Source organism: Lepus europaeus, chromosome 9 (assembly GCF_033115175.1).
Source record: "Lepus europaeus isolate LE1 chromosome 9, mLepTim1.pri, whole genome shotgun sequence".
Taxonomy (NCBI): Eukaryota; Metazoa; Chordata; class Mammalia; order Lagomorpha; family Leporidae; genus Lepus; species Lepus europaeus.
The window spans coordinates 27,688,093-27,707,400 of NC_084835.1; the positions used below are offsets into that span (position 1 = coordinate 27,688,093).

The window sequence follows — 19,308 nt, forward strand, 5'->3', positions numbered from 1 at the left end:
GCATCCTGACAATGGAGTAACAAAGCATCGCCCATGCATCTCCAGGCTTCAGCAGTCCAGGCATAGCACTGCAGGCGTTAACTGTGTAACGCTGCAGCATTCTAAGTTGAATGAGTGACTACTAGGGCTCAGCACTGTAGAGTAGTAGGTAAAGCAGCCACCTGTGACACTGGCATTCCATATGGGCGCTGGTTCAACTCCTGGCTGCTCCACTTCCCATCCAGTTCCTTGCCCATGGCCTGGGAAAAGCAGATGGCCCGAGTGCTTGCACCCCTGTGACCCATGTGGTAGACCCAGAAGAAGCTCCAGGCTCCTGGCTTCAAGCTGGTCCAGAGTTGGCTGTTATGGCCATCTGGGGCGTGAACCAGTGGATGGAAGATGTCTCTCTCTCTACCTCTGACTCTTAAATAAATCTTTAAAAAAAGTGATTACTAAAGAAGTCTTCACTATTAATTGAAAAATTCTAGATTCTACACAAGAGTCTTTGAGATAAGCAAGGTGGGGCATAACAAGCGGAGCCCACCTTTGCTGACCAGCTGACCTGCTGTATGTGTATGGGACCTTTCCAAGCTGGAGTCCCATCCCAACGCCCATACAGGCAACTTCCAGCAAAGCGCATCACCTGCAGGCTGCCTATCTATTGTGCCCACTTAACTATGAGAGAGCACTGTCAGAGTTCTGTTTCCTGCTTATTACAGACTTTGTGTTCAAGTCAAAAACAACTTGAAGTTAAAAGTTAGCCCTCCTGAAGTAATCTGTATTTGAAAATGAGTTACGATGAGGGTTCATTTAAATCAAAGGCAGAAAGCACCACAGAGTTAGAGAACAGGGATATGTATGGTACTTTAAGACCTCCAGGTGCCAGCACTGTGGCAAAAGGTTAAGCAGCCACCTGCCGTACCGGCATCTCATGAGTGCCGGTTTGAGTCCCCACTGCTCCACTTCCAATCCAGCTCCCTCCTAATGCAGCTGGGAAAGCAGCAGATGATGGCCCAAGTGCTTTTGTCCCTGCACATAAGAGACCTGGATGAACTTCCAGGCTCCTGGGTTTGGCCTGGCCCAGCCCCATCCATTGTGGTCCTTTGGGGAACAAATGGAAGATCTAACTCTCAAATAAATGTATAAAAAAACCTTCCAACTCTACATTTTTTTAAAAGCACCTTTTTTTTTTTAAATGCAGAGGTCACAAAAAGATATTGACATCAGCACCTGTGCTTTTTGAGAAGGCTTATCTCTCAGGGAGATGTTGTACCTGCTCTGGAATGTGGATGTGAGAAGCACGTGTCTGCAGAATACCCTGAGAGGTTCATGTAACTGGGTCTTACAGGTAAAATAAACACCCAAACTGAGACGCGTCAAGTGACCACTCACCATCCGCAGGTGGACAGGCAGGTCCTCAGCGAAGGCCGGGCTCGCTGTCTGTCAGGGTGGCCGGGCTCACTGTCTGTCAGGGTCAGCTTTCACAGTGCTCACTAGTGCTGCTAACAGGAGGACAAGGGCTGGTGTCAGAATATGGACCAGACATGGCCTCCTCTGAAGAGCCACCACACACACAGATACATGATGGTCTTGAACACAGCAGCCACGGAAGAGCCCAGCAATGTCAACACTGTGCACGTTTATTTTGTTAAGAAAATAACAGCACACACGATTTTCAGATTGAAGGCACAAATCCGTAACAGTAGCAGCAAGCAAAACGATGGGTTTTCCGGGAGGACTCTCCGTTGGTGCCTCGCCTACTCCACGGTCAGTCACATGGGCTGTTCACTTAAGCCAGTGCACCAGCCCCTGCATTTCTCCCCGTCCTCACACATCTGCCTGGCATTCCTACCTCCATCTCTTCCCCAGTCTGTCTTAATGAACAGGATGGTTGCAGTAGGTAGGAGCCAGGCACCCACGCACGCCTCCCAGGTCTCCGAGCTCCCCGGCCAGCTGTGCTCGCTGGCTGACACCCCCTCCCTCCCCTGTCGGGCTCAGAAGGCTGCCAGGGCTGGAGCCACCACTGGGCGGGACTGCTGGGTTTAGATTTTGTATCAGGATGCACACAGGTTAGGGCCAGCTGTCACACGGAACATCAAGAACTCCAACAGCTCTCACTTGGGTGTTCAGGTACAGGAGAGGGGCGTGGTGACACCTCTGGGAGTAATTACAGCAATCACCTTGTTTGTCTGGACACCTCTACACTACACCCGAGTCACTTCCGTTTGGGAAGGAAACGAGGTTTCCTACTCAGCTTTTGTGTCCTTTTGGTCCAGTAACAGTTCTCATTCCTTAAGCCCACCCCGCAGTGTCTGGTAACAAAAGCCAGCCCAGGCTTATGTCCTTGCATCTGGAAATCTACACCTGAAGGGTCCCAATCTCTTCTGCAACCCATCTGAAAGGGGAAAGAGAACGCTTTTTCTCCTATTTAGAATTCTGAGAGGTCACACAAGCCACTTTACACGTGCACGCGACTCGGCCCTGAGAGTCCAGCTGCTCTCCCAGGCGGAGGAGAACTCAGGGGTCAGGCGACAGGAAGGGCTGTTCCAGCAGCGGTGTCGACCTCACAGACGAGCTTACTGCACCCCGACACGGGGGCAGCAGGCTCACCACTGGGGAAGAAATGCCCATTCATACTTAAACATCCTGACTACAAAACGGCTTTCAACTTCAACCCAACGACTGCTTCCTTGCTGTAAAGCTGAGGTTCGGGTACTTTCCAGGAAGCTTAGGCGATGAGGCCAATAAATTACAGTCCACGTATTCTGCAGGAGTTCTTTCCATGATGAGGCTTGCTTCTGGCCGGCTTTGCCCGTGTCACCACACGAACGCGGCCCGCTCTCGCAGCATGCGCACCCCGAAGCGCTGCCACTCCCGCTGGTAGACCCACAGCTCCTGCGTGGTGTCCAGGCAGGCCAGCACGGCACCCCCCTTCCAGGCGATCAGCCGGGGGTCCAGGTCCTGCGAGAGCGGGAAGCACATTTCAGCGTGAGCATGGCATCTAACACCCACGCTTCCGCTTCAGCTCCAGGCTGGGAGAAACTCCGGCCCAGTGAGCCGGCCTTTCCACCTGCCCTAAAGACAGCTGGGCCCATGGCAGCTTCGGACCCCTCTCTGTCTCCACTGACAAGCAAACGCTTTAGTTCTCATTAGCGCATGGGGCTCTGCTCCCTGCTGCTGCACAGTCAGGCCTCGCAAGCAGGATACCCGCGGAGGATCACCTGAGGCTTGAGCGGCGTGAGGTGACCTCACGCTCGTCCCAGGATCAAAGTGAAGTACAGACACTTCCTCCAAGCCTCAGTGAAACATAGTGAGATCCACACAGCTCCTTCTCAACCCCTGCGCTTCCTTCTCTTTGCAGGATCATTCAAGCCAACAAGATCCCGACAGAGCCCCTGGCGCAGGGCCTGGCAGCGCCCTCTGAACGGGCAGGAAGGTGCAAGTCAGCCGCACTGGTCTGGAGGGAAGGGCAGGCACAGACCAGGGACTCAGGGCCCGGCTAGACCTCCCCCACCGCGTCTGTGACCTGCTCTGAGCCAGCAGGAGCTCCCCAGACAGACGCCTGTACCTCCCAGAATTTACCTGCCCCCCGACCCCCAACACACACACAACTTTACAATCGCAAATAACCAGCACTGGCTTCCTCTGCATCCAGTCGGCGGAACGCACCTTCGGCCTGGTGATCACGTCCACGTTTTCAATGATGCGCCTGAAGGAGGGCGGCATCTTGTTGAGGATCCTGTGCTGCAGGAATTCCTGAGCTTTATGGAACATCAGACCACCTCCCACCACCAGGATGGAGCTGTACATCTTCTTTTTGGTATCGTCGGATGCTGAAAAGACAGCGACACCCCTTCTATCCGTGCTGCCTCCCCAAATCCACCTCCACTCCCAGCCAAGCTCAGACAACTGCACTAGGCTTCCCAAAGGTCTCCTCACAACCCATCCCAACACCACAGCCAGGGAACCTCAAGGAACACAAGGGACACGTGGTGCCACCCCCACCAGGTCCCCTCACCCTGCAACTTGCAGGATTAGGACCAAGATCTTTTACAAGGGCCCACGAAGTCTGGCCTGGGGTGGTCCTCATGGGCCTCCCAGCCACTCCGGCTGCCACAAGCCGCTCCTTTCTAGGGACACCACCCATCTGTGACTGCCGCCCATGCTCCACCCTTTGTGCCTCTCCTGAGTGCCTCTCTCTCGAGCACCCCCTGCCTCCCGCCCTCCGTACTTCCCCTTAGGGTCAGTCAGACCCCTGGCTGGACCCCTCAGGCAGAAGCTTTCCCAGGTAGCATCCTTTAGGGCAACATTGGAATCCCCCATTCGTGTGATGGCTTGCTTTGGTCTCTCCTTCTAGGGCTATGTGCTCAACCCCCTGCTGTCTTGCCAACCCCTTGCTTGCAATGCCAACGGAGCACAGGTGCTGCAGTCTCTGAATGAGCATGCTGCCCCCCCCCCCCCCCCCCCCCCGCCCAAGTATGGCCCAGGTGGGACCTGTTCCCCCTCTGCCCTGGCCTCGCCAGTCATGCTTACAGCAGCAGTCTATGCTGTGCAGGATGGCTTTGTCGAGGCCCAGGGCCTTCCCTTCGAACAGCGAGACGGCAGTCTTCCTGGACATCAGTGCAGTGAGGGCCTCCTCGGAGTCGTTGCCGGCCATCAGGCAGTCTCCCTGGGAAGGTCCCAAATCCACCTCCTGCGAGTGAAGTCTTTCTGGAAGATCAGAAGCCGGGCCACGAAGATCCCCTTCAAATCCAATGGGTTTGGAGGCAGACTTGCGGTCAGCAGTAGCTTTTGCAGACTTGAAATTAATCAAGGGACAATGAATGAGACTGTACGATCGTTAACAGAGCACTGTTGATGCTGTCAGCTAGATCCCATCCTCCACACCTCACCACTCAATGCTCCCACAAAGCGGAAGGCACCACAGCACATAATCAAATGCCTATGAGTGCTCCCAGGGAGGCCTGACGCCACGTATGGTAGAAGGCCGGGGTCCTCTGACAACTGTGCATCAGGCAGGTGGGTCTCAGCAGCATACTATCACTGGTTGGGTTTTTACATGGAAACCTCACAATGGACATTCCCTCTGCCTTATACTGAGCTGTGAAGAGGATTAGTATAGTGGGACCCAGGGGCCAGCGGCTGCTGTGGAATCCTCCCTTGCAGAACCTCCCTCTCCAGCTCACACTTGCCTCTGGGGCAGGTGCAGACATGTGCCAATAGCACACAAGAGCTGCATCAGAGCCCCTACAGCACACACCCCCCTACAATGACTAGCTCTGAATAAAGGAATTTGAATCTTGGCCTATCCCACACATCTCTCACAGTATAATTACAAAGGAGGTGAGATTTTACTAAAACTACTACCAGGTCCTCATAAAGAGACAGTGTAAGGAAGTAACACCACCACGAGGGAAGTCTTCAATGCACTAAGTGCAGAGCGGTACTCGGAAGACTGGGTCAGCATCTCCCTCCAGAGGAATCTGTCCCCCAGCTTCAGGGCGGACTTTGGGGCAGCTCTAAGAACAGCTCGGTTCAGGGAGATGGCAGGCTGTGCACAGCGGTCTCCTGCTCAGCACCAACATCTCCCGCGGGCCTCGAGTTGCTGCGGACCTGTTCTTGCTTGCTCTGTGTGGCCAGCAGGTAATGCTCGTCGTGAGGGTCCTCAGGGTCGCCCTGGGACCTGTGCTGCAGAGTTGTCATCTTCTGCCCTACGATCCCAAACGTCGCTGGGTAAAACAGAGCCATGGGAGCCTGTGCAGGGAAAGACGAGAGTGGTCAGCAAGACCCCGCCTCCGACAAACACTGACAGAGCTGTGTTCCTCCAGGAACAAGGAGGCAGCCGAGACCCTGTCGGCCAGGCCGGGCAGCGTTCCGTTCTTCGCTGCTTTAGGACGTGCAAGGCCAGAAGTGCATTCACTGTGCAGCTGAATGGCGGACGTGGCACCACACGAGCTAAGTGTCAACGCAAACATAAAGTGTGGGCGTCAGACTCCACAACGAGGGCGCCACTCTAACAACTCCTCACATAGCGGCTGATGTTTTCCCACCTGTTCTAATCTGTCCTCGAGCAGTGCGGCAACCTACGACCAGGTGACGGTGGGACCCTGTGAGGTGTCTGGCAGGTGCACGTTCTCCCAGTCAGACTGAACCTGGATGGCTTTCTCCCCACCCCTGAAACAGACCCCAGTGTTACCTGGAGCTTCTCGTCTCCTAATCGAAACTGGTAAAGCAGGGCGGGAGAATCCGGATGCCGAATCTGAAACTCGTGGTCCTGAAGTCCAGAGATGTCCTGATTCCAGGAGAAGACATCGTCAGTGGACCGGCAACAACACACGTGAACCCAAAACACGCGTGAGCCTCTCCGACACCGCCAGGAAGGCCCCGCACCTGTGCACCCCTCACTCCAACGCAGTAAGGTGAGAGTTCAGTGGTACTCTGCTTCCCAATTCAGCATTTCTGAAACCCCCGTCTGCCATTTTTGTCTTCTTCATTATCAACACACAGTAACTGAAATAATGGCCCAAATAGGCAGATTCCCCCTAAAACTAAAAAATTTACAGCCATCATTTCTCAAATTTTAAAAAAATTACTATTATTTGAAAAAAAAAAGAAAAGTCCAAGACAAAAAAAGGCCGCAATCCACACATTGCGATGACTCATTATCAACTGGCTGGTCACAATACTAAGTGCTTCCAACTGTAACTATGGTGTTCCTGTATGTTTACCTGTCACACTCACTATACCTAAAGGTTCACCTTCAGCTTTCATCAGAATGATCAGACTCCCACCGCAAGGGAAATTTGCTAAACTCTCAAAAAAAACAAGCTGTGGGGGCAGGCGTTCAGCCTCGTGGGCAAGGCGCAGGCTGGGAAGCCTACACCCTATGGCAGAGGGCCTGGGTTTGAGTCCCAGCCCCACTCCCCATTCCAGCTTCCTGCTGGCGGCAGTGAGGGCTCAAAAGTAAACGGGTTCCTGCCCCTGCCTGGACTGACTACTCGGCTCCCGGCTTTGGCCTCGGCCCAGCCTTAGCCACTACAGGCCTCCGGGGAGTGAATGAGTAGAAGGGAGCTGTCTCTTAAATGAGTAAAAAGTAAAATAAAACAAAACCAAGTCATGTTTTCTACAGCCTGAGACACATCCTCTGCACCCTTGGTCAAACATTCCCATTAGTTAGGAGCTTCAGCTTCAAGGCTTACTCAAGGTGGGTTGAAAGGTTAGCATAACGGTGTTAAATGTCTTTTCCTTTTCCGTTGTTGGTTTTCATTTTTCCTTTTGCTATCTTTTAATGTACCTTACATTTTTCCTGGAAACAGAAACAAAGAGCCCTGTCAGTTTGTGCACACCTGATCTAAATGGCAGAAGGTTTCCTTAAGGTGCTGCAGGAGCAGGCAATCCATCTTGTTGGTCAGCTGGCACTCCCTGTAAGGGAACCCCGCCCGCTGCATCAGCCAGTAGAAGCAGCGCGACACGTCAGATCCCCCGTACGCCAGGCAGAGCCTGAGGGGAAGAGAAGAGGGCAAGCGGGTCATCCGTCAGCTGCGAAGGTGCAGAGGGAGCTTCAGGACCCCTGCAGGCACACTGGGCACAGCAACTTTGAAGCAGTGCCTGTTACAGAAACCCAATGGAGGGATGGGGTGGTGGAGGGAGGGAGAGGGGAGCACAAGCAGACCCAGGGAGGGGCTGCTGGCAGCAGTCACGCTGTTACCAGAATACACACCAGGAAGCGCAGCTCTGCTCCAAGCCCACATGTGCTGCCATGCACAGCCATCTTGCCGGCTGTACTCACTAGCACAGAGGGGAGGGAGGCACTGGTGCGTCAGGACACAGTTAAAGGAGAAAAGTTTTCTCCACTCACTGCAGGTTGCCACAAGGTGGAAAGACGACTGCTCGTTCTTTTAGTGCTAGGAGATTGGAGTCCAGCAACTTCTACGCTTTGAAAGCCACTGGCATTGCACTCTCCGAGCACTCTCCGAGCAATGGGATGAGCCAACACGACTCACTCTGAGTCTCAGAGTGCACTGTAGCTTGGGGTGACATGCAGCAGATGAAGCTTCCCATAAACTGCTTGGGTCCTCTTTTAAGCTTGCTTCTGCCTCCTTAATATGGGGACAGGAAGCTGTCTCGGAACGAGATGCAGCAGGGAACCCCGGTGTGACAGCTGGGGCGCGCTGACCTGTGCCAGGCTTGCCTCAGGAAGGGTTCCCGTCAGCTTCCTAACTTGTGTCTCAGTGAAGTCACTCCTCACTCACTGAGCACCACTACGGAGAGAAGCAGATCCCCGAGACACGAGCTAGCTAGAGAAGTCAGACCTCAACGGTCTATTCTCTCCTACGTGTTTCGCCTCAGTACAGCTCTGCAGCCAGGGAGGGAGGAACCAGTGACTCCCTGCTGGACCACAGAAAAGACACAGCTCATGTGGGAGCTGCTGGTGTGAACTCCCACGAGAAAAGTACCAGTGGGAACGGTGCAATGATTTGCTTCCAGCTGTCCACAATCTTGCTGGATTAGGACGTAGACTTCTGAATATATCCCTTCTCCCAAGTCGTTTCTAAATGGTGACAACTTGGAGTGGAGCAGACTCAGGGGGAGATGGGGTGGGAAACGTCACCTCCCAAGTGCCTTACCGAGTGTTGCGATGAGACACCCCATCCTCCACACAGCACACGCTCGTCTTCTGGTCCCCGACATCTACAATGCACGTACTGCTCAAGCCACTTCCAAAGGTGGCACACACAGACTCCTGGTGCACCACGATCCCTAGGAAAGAGAGGGGCAATTCACTGTGGAACAAGAAAGATCCCAAAACAAATATCAACTGGACGAGCTCTAAGCAATGTTGATCCTCTCAGAACAAGCATTTAAATAAAGTAGTGCACTAGATTTAACTTTGTCAGTGAAAAACAGTTTCAGTTAAAGTAGGTTTCACTGCACTAGTGAGACATACCTGAAAACCCCATCTTCATTAGTATCATATTCACCAGTTCTTTCACATGCTGTTTATTGTAGATATCCGGAATTAACAAAATACATCTATAATACTAAAAAAAGAACAAAATAACAAAAAGGCAAAGAGGATTAGCACTCAAATCCAATCAAGTCAAATCTCATCATACTTGTCTTTTTTAAAAATCTATTTATTTATTTGAAAGACAGAGCAATAAGACAGAGACAGAGACGGAGAGCTCTTTCATCTGTTGCTTCGATTTTCCACAACACTGCGACAGCCAAGTCAGGGCCAGGCCAAGTATGGCACGAGTGGCAGGGGGCTCAGCAGGAAGCTGGATCAGGAGCAGAGCATCCAGGGCTTGAACCAGCACTGCGATACGGGATGCTGGCATTGCAAGCAGTGGCTTAAGTCACTACACCACAAAGCCAGCCCCTGACCACACCTGTCTTTATTTAAAGGGCAGATAGATCGCTCTTCCATCTGCTGGTTTACTTCCCAAAAGCTTTCATCAGGCAGAGCCGGGTCAGGCTGAAGCTAGGAGTGTGGAACTCGACCCGGGTCTCTCATGTGGGAGACAGGAACCCAAGTACTTAAGCCATCACCTGCTGCCTCCCCAGGATGTGGATTAGTAGGAAACAGGATTAGAAACAGCGCGAGAACTTGAACCAGGCACTCTGCTTTGGGGTGTGGGTGGCCCACGCAGTGATGTAACTGCTATGCCAAATGCCCACGCCTGTCCTCACAGAGGACCCTGGGGGAGACACGCAGTGATGCTTAGAGGCCCAGGATGAACGCTCAAACCTCTGTGCTGTCCTTTGGGTTTTACAAAGAAACAGAAAATGCAGAAGCTGTTGCCCCTTGGAAGTATCTGAAAGCTGTGCAATAAAAATTCAGGCGTCCGATGTGTCTGAGTGAGGTCCAGAGAAGAGGCGTGAACGTGAGCAGGCTTGCCAACTTCCAAGCGGCAGAGACAGACACCAAAGAAACAGTCAGTTATGGTTGTCTTCTTAGACCTGTACCTATGAAACACAGGAAGTCTGCTCTCCTTATATTAATAAAAATTTAAAAAGAAGAAGAAGGAAAGAAACAGAGTAAGAAGAGAAGCACCAGAGGGCAATGGAGGGAAGACACTATCCCCAAACCTGCAGGCCCAGACTGCTGCGGGGGGCCCAGGTTACAAACAACTTGGTGATGTGCACTTGTACTGAGCAAGAGTCTTAAGGAAAAACCCAGTAGCTGGGAGTTCTGGCTCACCTTTAAATCTTTCAGGGGGATTTCCAGGTATTTTTGAATTGCATGAGACCATATTACTTCAATATCTGCCAGCACAGCAGTGAGGGAGCCCCCAGGTCCTGGGTGAATATTTAATTGGCCTCTTCGGATGGGCCAGTGAATGTTGTAACAGTCCAGCGGATTAACATACAAGGCCTAGAAAAGGACAACAGGAAGATGAACACATTACCAAAATGCTTAGGCTTTTCTGGATTCGCATCCAAAAACCTATGGCCAGAAGTTGTCAGTGACACCTGCAAAGTGTTCTGAACGTTCAGAGTGGAGTGATACTGTTCTGGGAGTCTGTGTGAGTATGTGGCCTCAAAGCAGGATCACAGAGCGCTAGGAAGCCACCAGAACTGGTGACAACATCAGAGAATTTTAGGAGAAAGGTCAGGCTTCTTACATAGCCTTATATAGAAGCTTCCTACCTCTTCTCCCACCAAATACTCAGGGTGATGAGATGTATTTGTCCACTTATTTCCAGAACAGTGATCTAAAATTGCAGGTCGCATCTGCTTGTTGTAGGAGCGTGCCTGGAAATAAAGAAAATCATAAACTTATCTGAACACACACAGGAGAAACAGGAAGAGTCCCCTTTTCTCCTCTCTCCCAGACACCAGATCCAGTGGCAAAGTTCAATCATAAAGCCATGATATTTAGCAATACACCGACAAAAGGATTCTCTTGTCCTCTTCCACAATCTTCATTTAAAAACAAAAGAAAAAGATTTACTCTATTTGAAAGGCAGAATTAGACACAGGGAAGAGACAGAGAGAGCCATCTTCCATCCACTGATTCACTCCCTAAATGGCCACAAAAGCCAGGGCTAGGCAAAGCCAAAGCCAGGAGCCTGGAACCCTATCCAGGTATCCCACATAGGTAGCAAGGGGCCCAACCACTCAGGCCATCTTCCACTGTTTTCCCAGGTGAATCAGCAGGGAGATGGATCAGTACCCGTATGGGATGCTGATGCCACAGGCAGCAACTTAACCTGCTATTCCACAACACTGGCCCCACACCTTCATTTTTCAAATAAATGATTTATTTGAAAAGCACAGTGACAGAGAGATATCTCCCATCCACTGGTTTACCTACTAAATGCACACAATAGCCAGGGTGGACTCAGCAGAAGCCAGAAGCCAAAAACTCCACCTGGATCACCCACATGGGTGGCAGGAACCAAAGTCCTTGAGCCTCTTCCCACGCATATCAGCAGGACTGGGTAAGACGCTAAGGCAGGACTCAAACCCAGGCACTCCAACAGGGGATGTGGGAGTCCCAAGGCACACCCCCACAACTATCCCAACACAATTTTCATCAGCACCCCCTCAATCATTTTAACACCTAGGCTGTGATTCACAGCCAGTCCAAAATTAGCACCACACTCTGCTTGAATCTGAATACAGATGTCTATATAATACAGACTCATTATATCTGCCTTCGTTTATTGAAGTGAAAAAACACAGTAAGAATCCAGCCTCCTGCTGAGATCAGACACTTGGGGAAATGCGACCCTTCATCAAGCTGCCATGAGGACAGACTCTGATACACTTCGTGGCTTAGGAAGCACCTGTGACACTGATTCAGGTATCCTGTAAGTGGTCATACGGGGCCTTCCTTCTTTATAAGAAAATTCCACGCTGCATTCACATAGCACTACAGAGAGAACACGTGAATGGTGTCAGAAAACAACAGAGGTGCAGAAACAAATCCAAGAAAAAGCTGAGTGAACCTGCTCAGGGGACACAGGGATCCGCCTCGTGCCGTTCGACATTTTCTTAGACCATATTGCTTGATCCACCATTTTAAGGCCATTTTGTCTTTGTTCATTACTTTCAGGTTTCTGGGTGGGAAGATGGAAGGAGAAACAATAAAGAGAATTCAGCAACATCACAAAGCAATCTGACAAATCCATTACTGAACCCACCACTAGGAGTTGCTCCACTGTCAACCAGCAGCGCCTCCTGAACCTCTGTCAAATGCAGGAATCTTGAAGTCAAAAAGGAACCTTCGCTATAAACCAACTACATGGTCAACTACTGCATGGCCTTTGACTGGTCAAATTGTTCAAGGCACCCACGAAAGAACACCTTATCCTGTCTTCACCAAGTAGTTCAGAGACTCTTCCATAGCCCTATGGAATTCTGATGTTCACAACGTAGTATTTTATTCTGGTTAATCAAGTATTCGAGTCGGTGTGATACCATAAAGAACACACTCACAAGTACTTTCACAGAAATGTGATTTTCTTTTAATTTTTATTCCTCAAATTTACTCCCTAAAGGAGGGAAATGCAGATCGAGAGACACAGAACGAACTGCAGGCTTCCTTGCAGGGAGGTAACACTTATGCTCTCGACTAGACGTAAGTGCAGCCTACTCGGTACACTGACAACGGGGCCCTGAGGCTGACCGCAGGGTGAGTGTCCCCGGGTGGATTTCACACTTTTGGAGGGATGTTTGAACAGTAAAAGTCTACGCAAACACTCCAACACCCCAAATAATGAACTCTGAACATTTCTGATATACTATGCTGAAGAACTCTCAACAAAGAATAATCAATTAGTAGCAGAACTGCAGAAACAGTAAGTACTGGAAACTATCTTTGATGGAAAACTTGTAAACTAAAAGTAGATTAGGATGCACTATATCGCTTCTCAGCCTTTTGGCTAAGATCAAGTGTGTGTAGGATGCAATATAGAGATTTAACATCTACCACACAAAAAAATCTTCCTGATAACTACCATCTGCAAATCAGGATAAAGTAAGTATGTAACTTTTGCCTTGAAATTATAATTAGACCTAAGACTACAGTAAACGCTTTCTGTAGCAATGCACCTTGCTACCAGACTAAAATATCAGTTTGATTTAAATTGCAGGTATCCAGAAGAGAACACAGCACTCAGTTCATGAAGACCCGAACATCTCATTCCAAGTAACAAATCTGTCTTCTCCACAAAAGATCACCCTCATCCACACTCATTTCACCCTAACGGCTTCAAAAACAAGTGGACTTAGTGTTTGTTATACGTAATTCCTGAACACCTAAAATCACTAACTTAGTTGAAAACTGTATTTGTAACTCGGAGTGATGCTACTGTTCAGCAGGGTAAAGCTCTGAAGATGCACATCCAGCTGCACTGGCCCTCCCGGGGGCCCGCCCCCAGGCCCTCCAGCTGCACTGGCCCTCCCGGGGGCCCGCCCCCAGGCCCTCCAGGGCTGGCTCACGTTCAGGCCTTCGCGCAGGAGCCAGCTATCTTTGTAGAGGGGCTGCCCCTGCTGTTTGTGTCTCCGTGCGATGACGTGAGGAACGCTGGCAGGCAGCGTGTCTGTGGCCCGGCCGATCCGCAAGGTGGTTGAACCCGGGTGTATGACCACGATGAAGTTGCTCTGGATTTGCTGCAGATGTAAAACAGAGGTATATGCTCAAGGTACAGAGTGCATGGCTAACGGGTGACTCTAAGAAGTTACTTTCTCCTGCAACAGCTGTCAGACTGAAAGGTCTCAAAGTTAACTCTTGAAAAGGCAGTTCTTGAAGAGAGACCCCATCACTGTCTCTAACTACATGCAAGCTCCTCGTGGACTTCTTATGTGCGCCCCATCTGACTCAGAATACACAGCTCACAAACATTTGCTTAAATGAATAAAACCAAATATTTGTTTAAATGAATAAAGTCAAGATTATCCAAAGCAAATTCACATATAATTACTGAGCATTTATGGGCCAGGTCCTGTGGGTACAATGGTGACCAGGACAAAGTCCCTGCCATCAAAGAATGTTCTGTTTACCAAGGAAGACAGTCAGACAAGGAATAAAAGAGTGTAGAGGAGGGGCTGGTGCTGTGGCATAGCAGGTAAAGCTGTCGCCTGCAGTGCCGGCATCCCATATGGGCACTGGTTCAAGTTCCGGCTGTTCCACTTCCAATCCAGCTTTCTGCTATGGCCTGGGAAGGCAGTAGAAGACAGCCCAAGTCCTTGGGTCCCTGCACCCACGTGGGAGACCCTGAAGAAGCTCCTGGCTTCTGGCTCCTGGCTTCGAATTGGTCTAGCTCTGGCCATTGTGGCCATTTGGGGAGTGAAAAGTGGATGGAAGACCTCTCTCTCTCCCTCTGCCTCTCCTTCTCTGTAACTCTGAATTTGAAATAAATAAATACATCTTTAAAAAAAAGAGTGTAGAGGGGCCAGTGCGGTGGCGCAGCGGGTTAACACCCTGGTCTGAAGCGCCAGCATCCTATATGGGTGCTAATTCAAAACCTGGCTGCTCCACTTCGATCCAGCTCTCTGCTATGGCCTTTGAAAGCAGTGGAAGGTGGCCCAAGTCCTTGGGCCCCTGCACCTTCACGGGAGACCCGGAAGAAGCTCCTGGCTTCAGATTGGCACAGCTCTGGCCGTTGCGGCCAACTGGGGAATGAACCAGCAGATGAAAGGAACCCCACCCCCCACCCCACCGCCTCTCCTCTGTGTAACTCTTTCAAATAAATAAATTAATTTAAAAAAAAAGTGTAGAGAATACTATGTTCTCAATTTCACAAATATGAATGAACATAAACACAGCTGTTTAAAAAAAAAAAAAAGATTCCATGCCTCCACTGCAACTTTTCTGATTCTGAAACTCCAGGGAGAGGGCCTGGGATGGGAACCAGTGCTCGACGGCTACATGCACGGCTCCTACATGGCCACTTCAGCTCCGTGAGCCACACAAGGGAAGCTGTGCTGCAGCAACTTGCCTATGGGCTTTCCACCGAGAGCGGCAGAGGGGGCTCCTACAATGCCTTTGCCGACAGGGAGGCCCCTGACTCCACAGCACCTGCGCTACCCTGCCTCAGAGCTACAGCTGCATCTTCTTGGCCAAGTTGCAGAGGCCAATAAGTGGAGACCCTCCAAGACCCCGCCTCATTCCAGCACCATCTCCTCCCCAGTCTTTTTTTTTTTTTTGACAGGCAGAGTAGACAGTGAGAGAGAGAGAGAGACAGAGAGAAAGGTCTTCCTTTGCCGTTGGTTCACCCTCCAATGGCTGCCGTGGCCGGCGCACTGCGGCAGGGGCACTGCGCTGATCCGAAGGCAGGAGCCAGGTGCTTCTCCTGGTCTCCCATGGGGTGCAGGGCCCAAGCACTTGGGCCATCCTCCACTGCACTTCCGGGCCACAGCAGAGAGCTGGCCTGGAATAGGGGTGCCCCGACCAGGACAGAATCCGGCGTGCCAGCGCTGCAGGCGGAGGATTAGCCTATTGAGCCACGGCGCCGGCCCCCCAATCCAGATTTGTTTTGACTTCTTTGCTACTTTGCAGCCTGCACAAGGACAACTTCCCTTTGCCTGCAGTGCTGGGTCCGCCTGCTGAATCTCAGTCTGAGACCAGGTTTGCTGGCCTGTCCACAGCTCACTGTCACAGCGTTCCTTCCTTTCAGGACACGGTCACTCTTGTTATCACCTGCCCTCCCAACACACGAGAAACTTCCTGTGCAAAGAGACCACTTTCATCTTGGTCACGGCTCCTGTGGGGAACCACAGGCTGGCCACCTGTGAGAACCTCCTCATCTGCATAGCTTGCAGCAGTCGGTCGACCACAAGGCCCACGAAAACAGCCAGGTGAAACAGATGAAACAGAATGGACTCTGCATAAACAACTAGGAGGAACCCGGTGAAACAGATGAAGTTGAGGCAGGACGGACTCTGCATAGACAACTAGGAAGAACCAGGTGAAACAGATGAACTTTCGACCTGAGACTATACGCGCCCTTTCATCTGATTGGACGATACCAGCGTGAACTGCACGTGAAGAGAGCCGCTACTGGCTGTGGAGCGGATGCTCCACGGGACTTGGGGTATAAAGAGACATTGGGAATTGGGCTTGCAGCTCCTCCTTCTCTTCCCCCACTCCTTCCTTCTGCCCCCACAAGTAAAAGTTCCTTGAGAACCGAGAAACAGTGACCGTGTCGTGACTATGTTGGACCCTCGCTGGCGAGGGTCCGACAGCTCCAACCCAGCAGATGGAGCGCGGGAGCCTCGGAGGTGCTCACTGGATGATGTGGCCAGCTGTCATGTGGCAAGGTGCACCTGCACGGTGCTGCCCAGGCTTTTCTGTGCTATGGCAGACACTCGTCCAACAGCCAGGGGTATGCAGACGACGCGGCCCACCCCTGGGGACACCGGTACTCTGTGGATGGTGCACAGGCTACAGCCCGCTGACAGCGGTACTGACAGCGGTCTCCCACAGTGTGTCTTTTATAATGACACCCTCAAGTCTGTTTTGATGTACTAGGAAAAACCAGCCAGTATACACCACACAACAATTCCGATGCATCATCGCTTAGGGAAGAGTGAGCAAAAAAGTTACCGAGCAGAGAGCAGTGCGGATGCCACAGAAGCCAAGGAAAAGCCGACCAACTGAAGTCAGAGAAACGCTGCCACCAGGGTCAAGGTCCAGGCTCCGGACTCACAAACCTGGCTGCAAACTCTGACTGCCCAGTGCCTTGCTCTGGAGGAAGTCCCTGCCTTGCAGAATCTCGCTGAAAATTAAATGAATGGGGGCCGGCGCTGTGGTGTAGTGGGTAAAGCTGCTGCCTGAAGTGCCGGCATCCCATAAATGTGCCGGTTCAAGACCTGGCTGCTCCACTTCCGATCCAGCTCTCTGCTGTGGCCTGGGAAGGCAGTGGAGGATGGCCCAAGTGCTTGGGCCTCTGCACCTGCATGGGAGACCCGGAGGAAGCTCCTGGCTCCTGGTTTTGGATCGACGTAGCTCTGGCCGTTGCAGATAATTGGAGAGTGAACCAACGGATGGAAGACCCCCCCCCCCCTTCTCTCTGTGTAACTCTTTCAAATAAATAAATAAATCTTAAAAAAAAAGAAAATTAAATGAGTGAATCACGGGGCTCAGAGCCAGGCACCAGCAAGCACGCAGGGAACGCTGGTTCTTAGTACAGTTAAGCCTTCCACATTTTGCCACTGCTTTCAGAAGGGGCCAGGCTTGGGCTTCCTAGAACCACCACCCCACCCCACCCCCAACCTGGCCCTGGTGAAGATGGCCAACCTTTTTTTTTTTTTAAAAAAAAAAAAAAGAATTATTTTTATTTATTTGAAAGAGTTACAGAGAGAGGTAGATCCAGAGAGAGAGAGGTCTTCCATTCCACTGGTTCACCCCCCCAAATGACCGCAATGGCCAGAGCTGAGCTGATCCGAAGCCAGGAGCCAGGACCTTCTTCCAGGTCTCCCTCATGGGTGCAGGGTCCCAAGCACTTGGACCATCTTCCACTGCCTTCTCAGGCCATAGCAGAGAGCTGGATCGGAAGAGGAGCACCGGGACTGAAACCGGTGCCCATATGGGATGCCGGCACTGCAGGCTGGGGTTTTAATCCGCTGTGCCACAGCGCCGGCCCCATACCACCAACCTTCCTCCTCACTTCCAGACACCCCATCCAGCCGCTGGGCCTCCAACACGTTGTGGCCTCTCGTGATCCAAGTCTCCTCCACGCTGGAGACTTCCCTCTGCCCCCGGCTAACTCCTACCCACCTTCTGGAGCAGCCCGAGGTCACCTCCTTGGAAAACACCCTCACTCACTGCTTTGTGGGCCCGACAGCTCCGTCCATCCTCCGAATGAGCCGTTCTGCACCAGGGGGCTCTGACACCCGCTGCCCCTAGGGGCAGGCCCTGACAAGCGCGCCCTGCAATCATTCAGCCCGCCCCTTCCAACAGGTGGGCGGAGAGCCCAGGTGGGGCAGCAGCAACCACCAAAGGACCCTCGGGGAGCCAGGCAACCCGCTGGGCGCTCTACAGATACCATCCTTACCCGCCTAAGGGCCAGGGGGCTGGCTCAGAGCTGTGGGCACGCGCCGCCTCCATGCCTTCTGGGAGCTGCACACTGCCTTGGCCTGTTTTCCTGTGTGTTCCTCACAGATCAGTAAGCGCCTACCTACAGACATCAGTCAAGGTCGTCTGCCTGCCATGCCACTCTGAAAAATTTTTCGGGTTTGCCTTAATTTTGTTGTCTTGACACAAAAGCTCCTAAAACCTATTTAGCTCTTAATGCCTATTTCCTTGCTTCCAAGCTGGAAGTTTTTTCTTTTCTCTGAGGCGTCCTTGGCAAAGGAAAAAGCCTCACCTTGGAACCAGCCCTTCGAAGTATCAGCCGCAGCGCTCTCCTGCGGCCCCGGCCACGACCACCACCGACACCACCCTCCGCTGCTGGGGCCCGCAAGGAATGGACGCGCTGCCCGGCGCGGCCGGAAGCGGAGGACCCAGGCCGAACCCAGACCCGCCCCCGGCACCGCACCTCCTGCAGCGACTCGGGCACCAGCGCGGGCACGATGGGTCGCTTCACGCCGCGCTGCTCCTTCTCCTTCTCCCCGCCCTTCTCTTTCCCGTTCTCCGCGTCTCCCTTCTCGGCCTGGGTCATTGTCGCCACAGACGCCCAGCAGCCTCTCTACTCAATGCCGCCACTGCTGCGACCGCCTGGGCGGAAGAACCATGGCGCACGCGCGGCCTCGCGGCTGGCTGCCCACAACCAAGATGGCCGCCATGGGCTCAGCCCCAGAGAATTCTGGGACGCGGTAGGGGCGGGGCGGGGCGGGACTGTGGATGAGCAACGCTGCTGTGATGGGTGGGGGCTGTAGGACCATACGGTGTCTTCCAGCTTCCAGACGCTGCGCGGACTCTCAGGCCAGCTGAGGCTTCGCTGGTCGTGCTCAGTCCGGTCCCTGACGTCGGGATTCTTTGGGGAGGTCTTGCGCTGACGTTATTCAGTTTGATGGCTGTCATTCTGAAGAATCCTGCCGTTCTGACGGTCCAACTCCCTCTGGGTGTCTACACTCGGATGTGCAAGGCTCTTGTGCCCTTCCCATGCCCACTATCTCAGCAAATCATTTTGCCTGTACACTTGCTCACAGCTTCGGCGTTCAATGAACAGCAAATCCTGCAGTGTCAGGAATAGATCTCGAGTTCACCCACGCCTTGGGCCCCTGCCCCCAGTGTGGGAGACTCCCATGGAGTTCATGGCTCCTGACTTCAGTCTGGCCCAGCCTTGGCTGTTGCAGCCATTTGGGGAGTGAACCAGCAGACACAAGACCTTTCCCTGTCATTCTGCCTTTCAAATAAATGAAGAGAGGGAGCTC

At 52.2% G+C, this 19,308-nt stretch overlaps 1 protein-coding gene across 2 annotated transcripts; it reads right to left on the reverse strand.

Moving 5' to 3' along the window:
* Positions 1–1,603: 1,603 nt before the first annotated feature.
* Positions 1,604–18,696, reverse strand: ACTR8 (actin related protein 8). Of its 2 annotated transcripts, none has more exons than XM_062201100.1 (13): positions 18,471–18,696; positions 13,432–13,602; positions 11,937–12,047; positions 10,633–10,737; positions 10,184–10,357; positions 8,927–9,020; positions 8,607–8,739; positions 7,326–7,479; positions 6,176–6,271; positions 5,593–5,733; positions 4,513–4,777; positions 3,649–3,812; positions 1,604–2,940 (listed from the first exon to the last, which is right to left on the reverse strand). In XM_062201100.1, exons 1-13 carry the CDS (start codon positions 18,591–18,593, stop codon positions 2,797–2,799), a joined length of 1,875 nt encoding a protein of 624 aa, XP_062057084.1. In that variant the 5' UTR covers positions 18,594–18,696; the 3' UTR covers positions 1,604–2,796. The 2 variants fall into 2 exon arrangements, with proteins under 2 accessions (XP_062057084.1, XP_062057085.1); XM_062201101.1 differs by lacking the exon at positions 18,471–18,696 and adding an exon at positions 18,300–18,382.
* Between the last annotated feature and the right edge of the window lie 612 nt (positions 18,697–19,308).

What these genes read in the sequence shown, in the direction of transcription:
- ACTR8 (XM_062201100.1), bottom strand. Translation starts at nt 18,593, where the DNA reads ATGACCCAGGCCGAGAAGGGAGACGCGGAGAACGGGAAAGAGAAGGGC. An exon ending in TGCCCGAGTCGCTGCAGGAG is followed by an intron (nt 13,603 to 18,470) that starts GTGCGGTGCCGG and finishes TTACATCTGCAG; the next exon opens with CAAATCCAGAGCAACTTCAT. An exon ending in AATGAAGATGGGGTTTTCAG is followed by an intron (nt 8,740 to 8,926) that starts GTATGTCTCACT and finishes TCTCTTTCCTAG; the next exon opens with GGATCGTGGTGCACCAGGAG.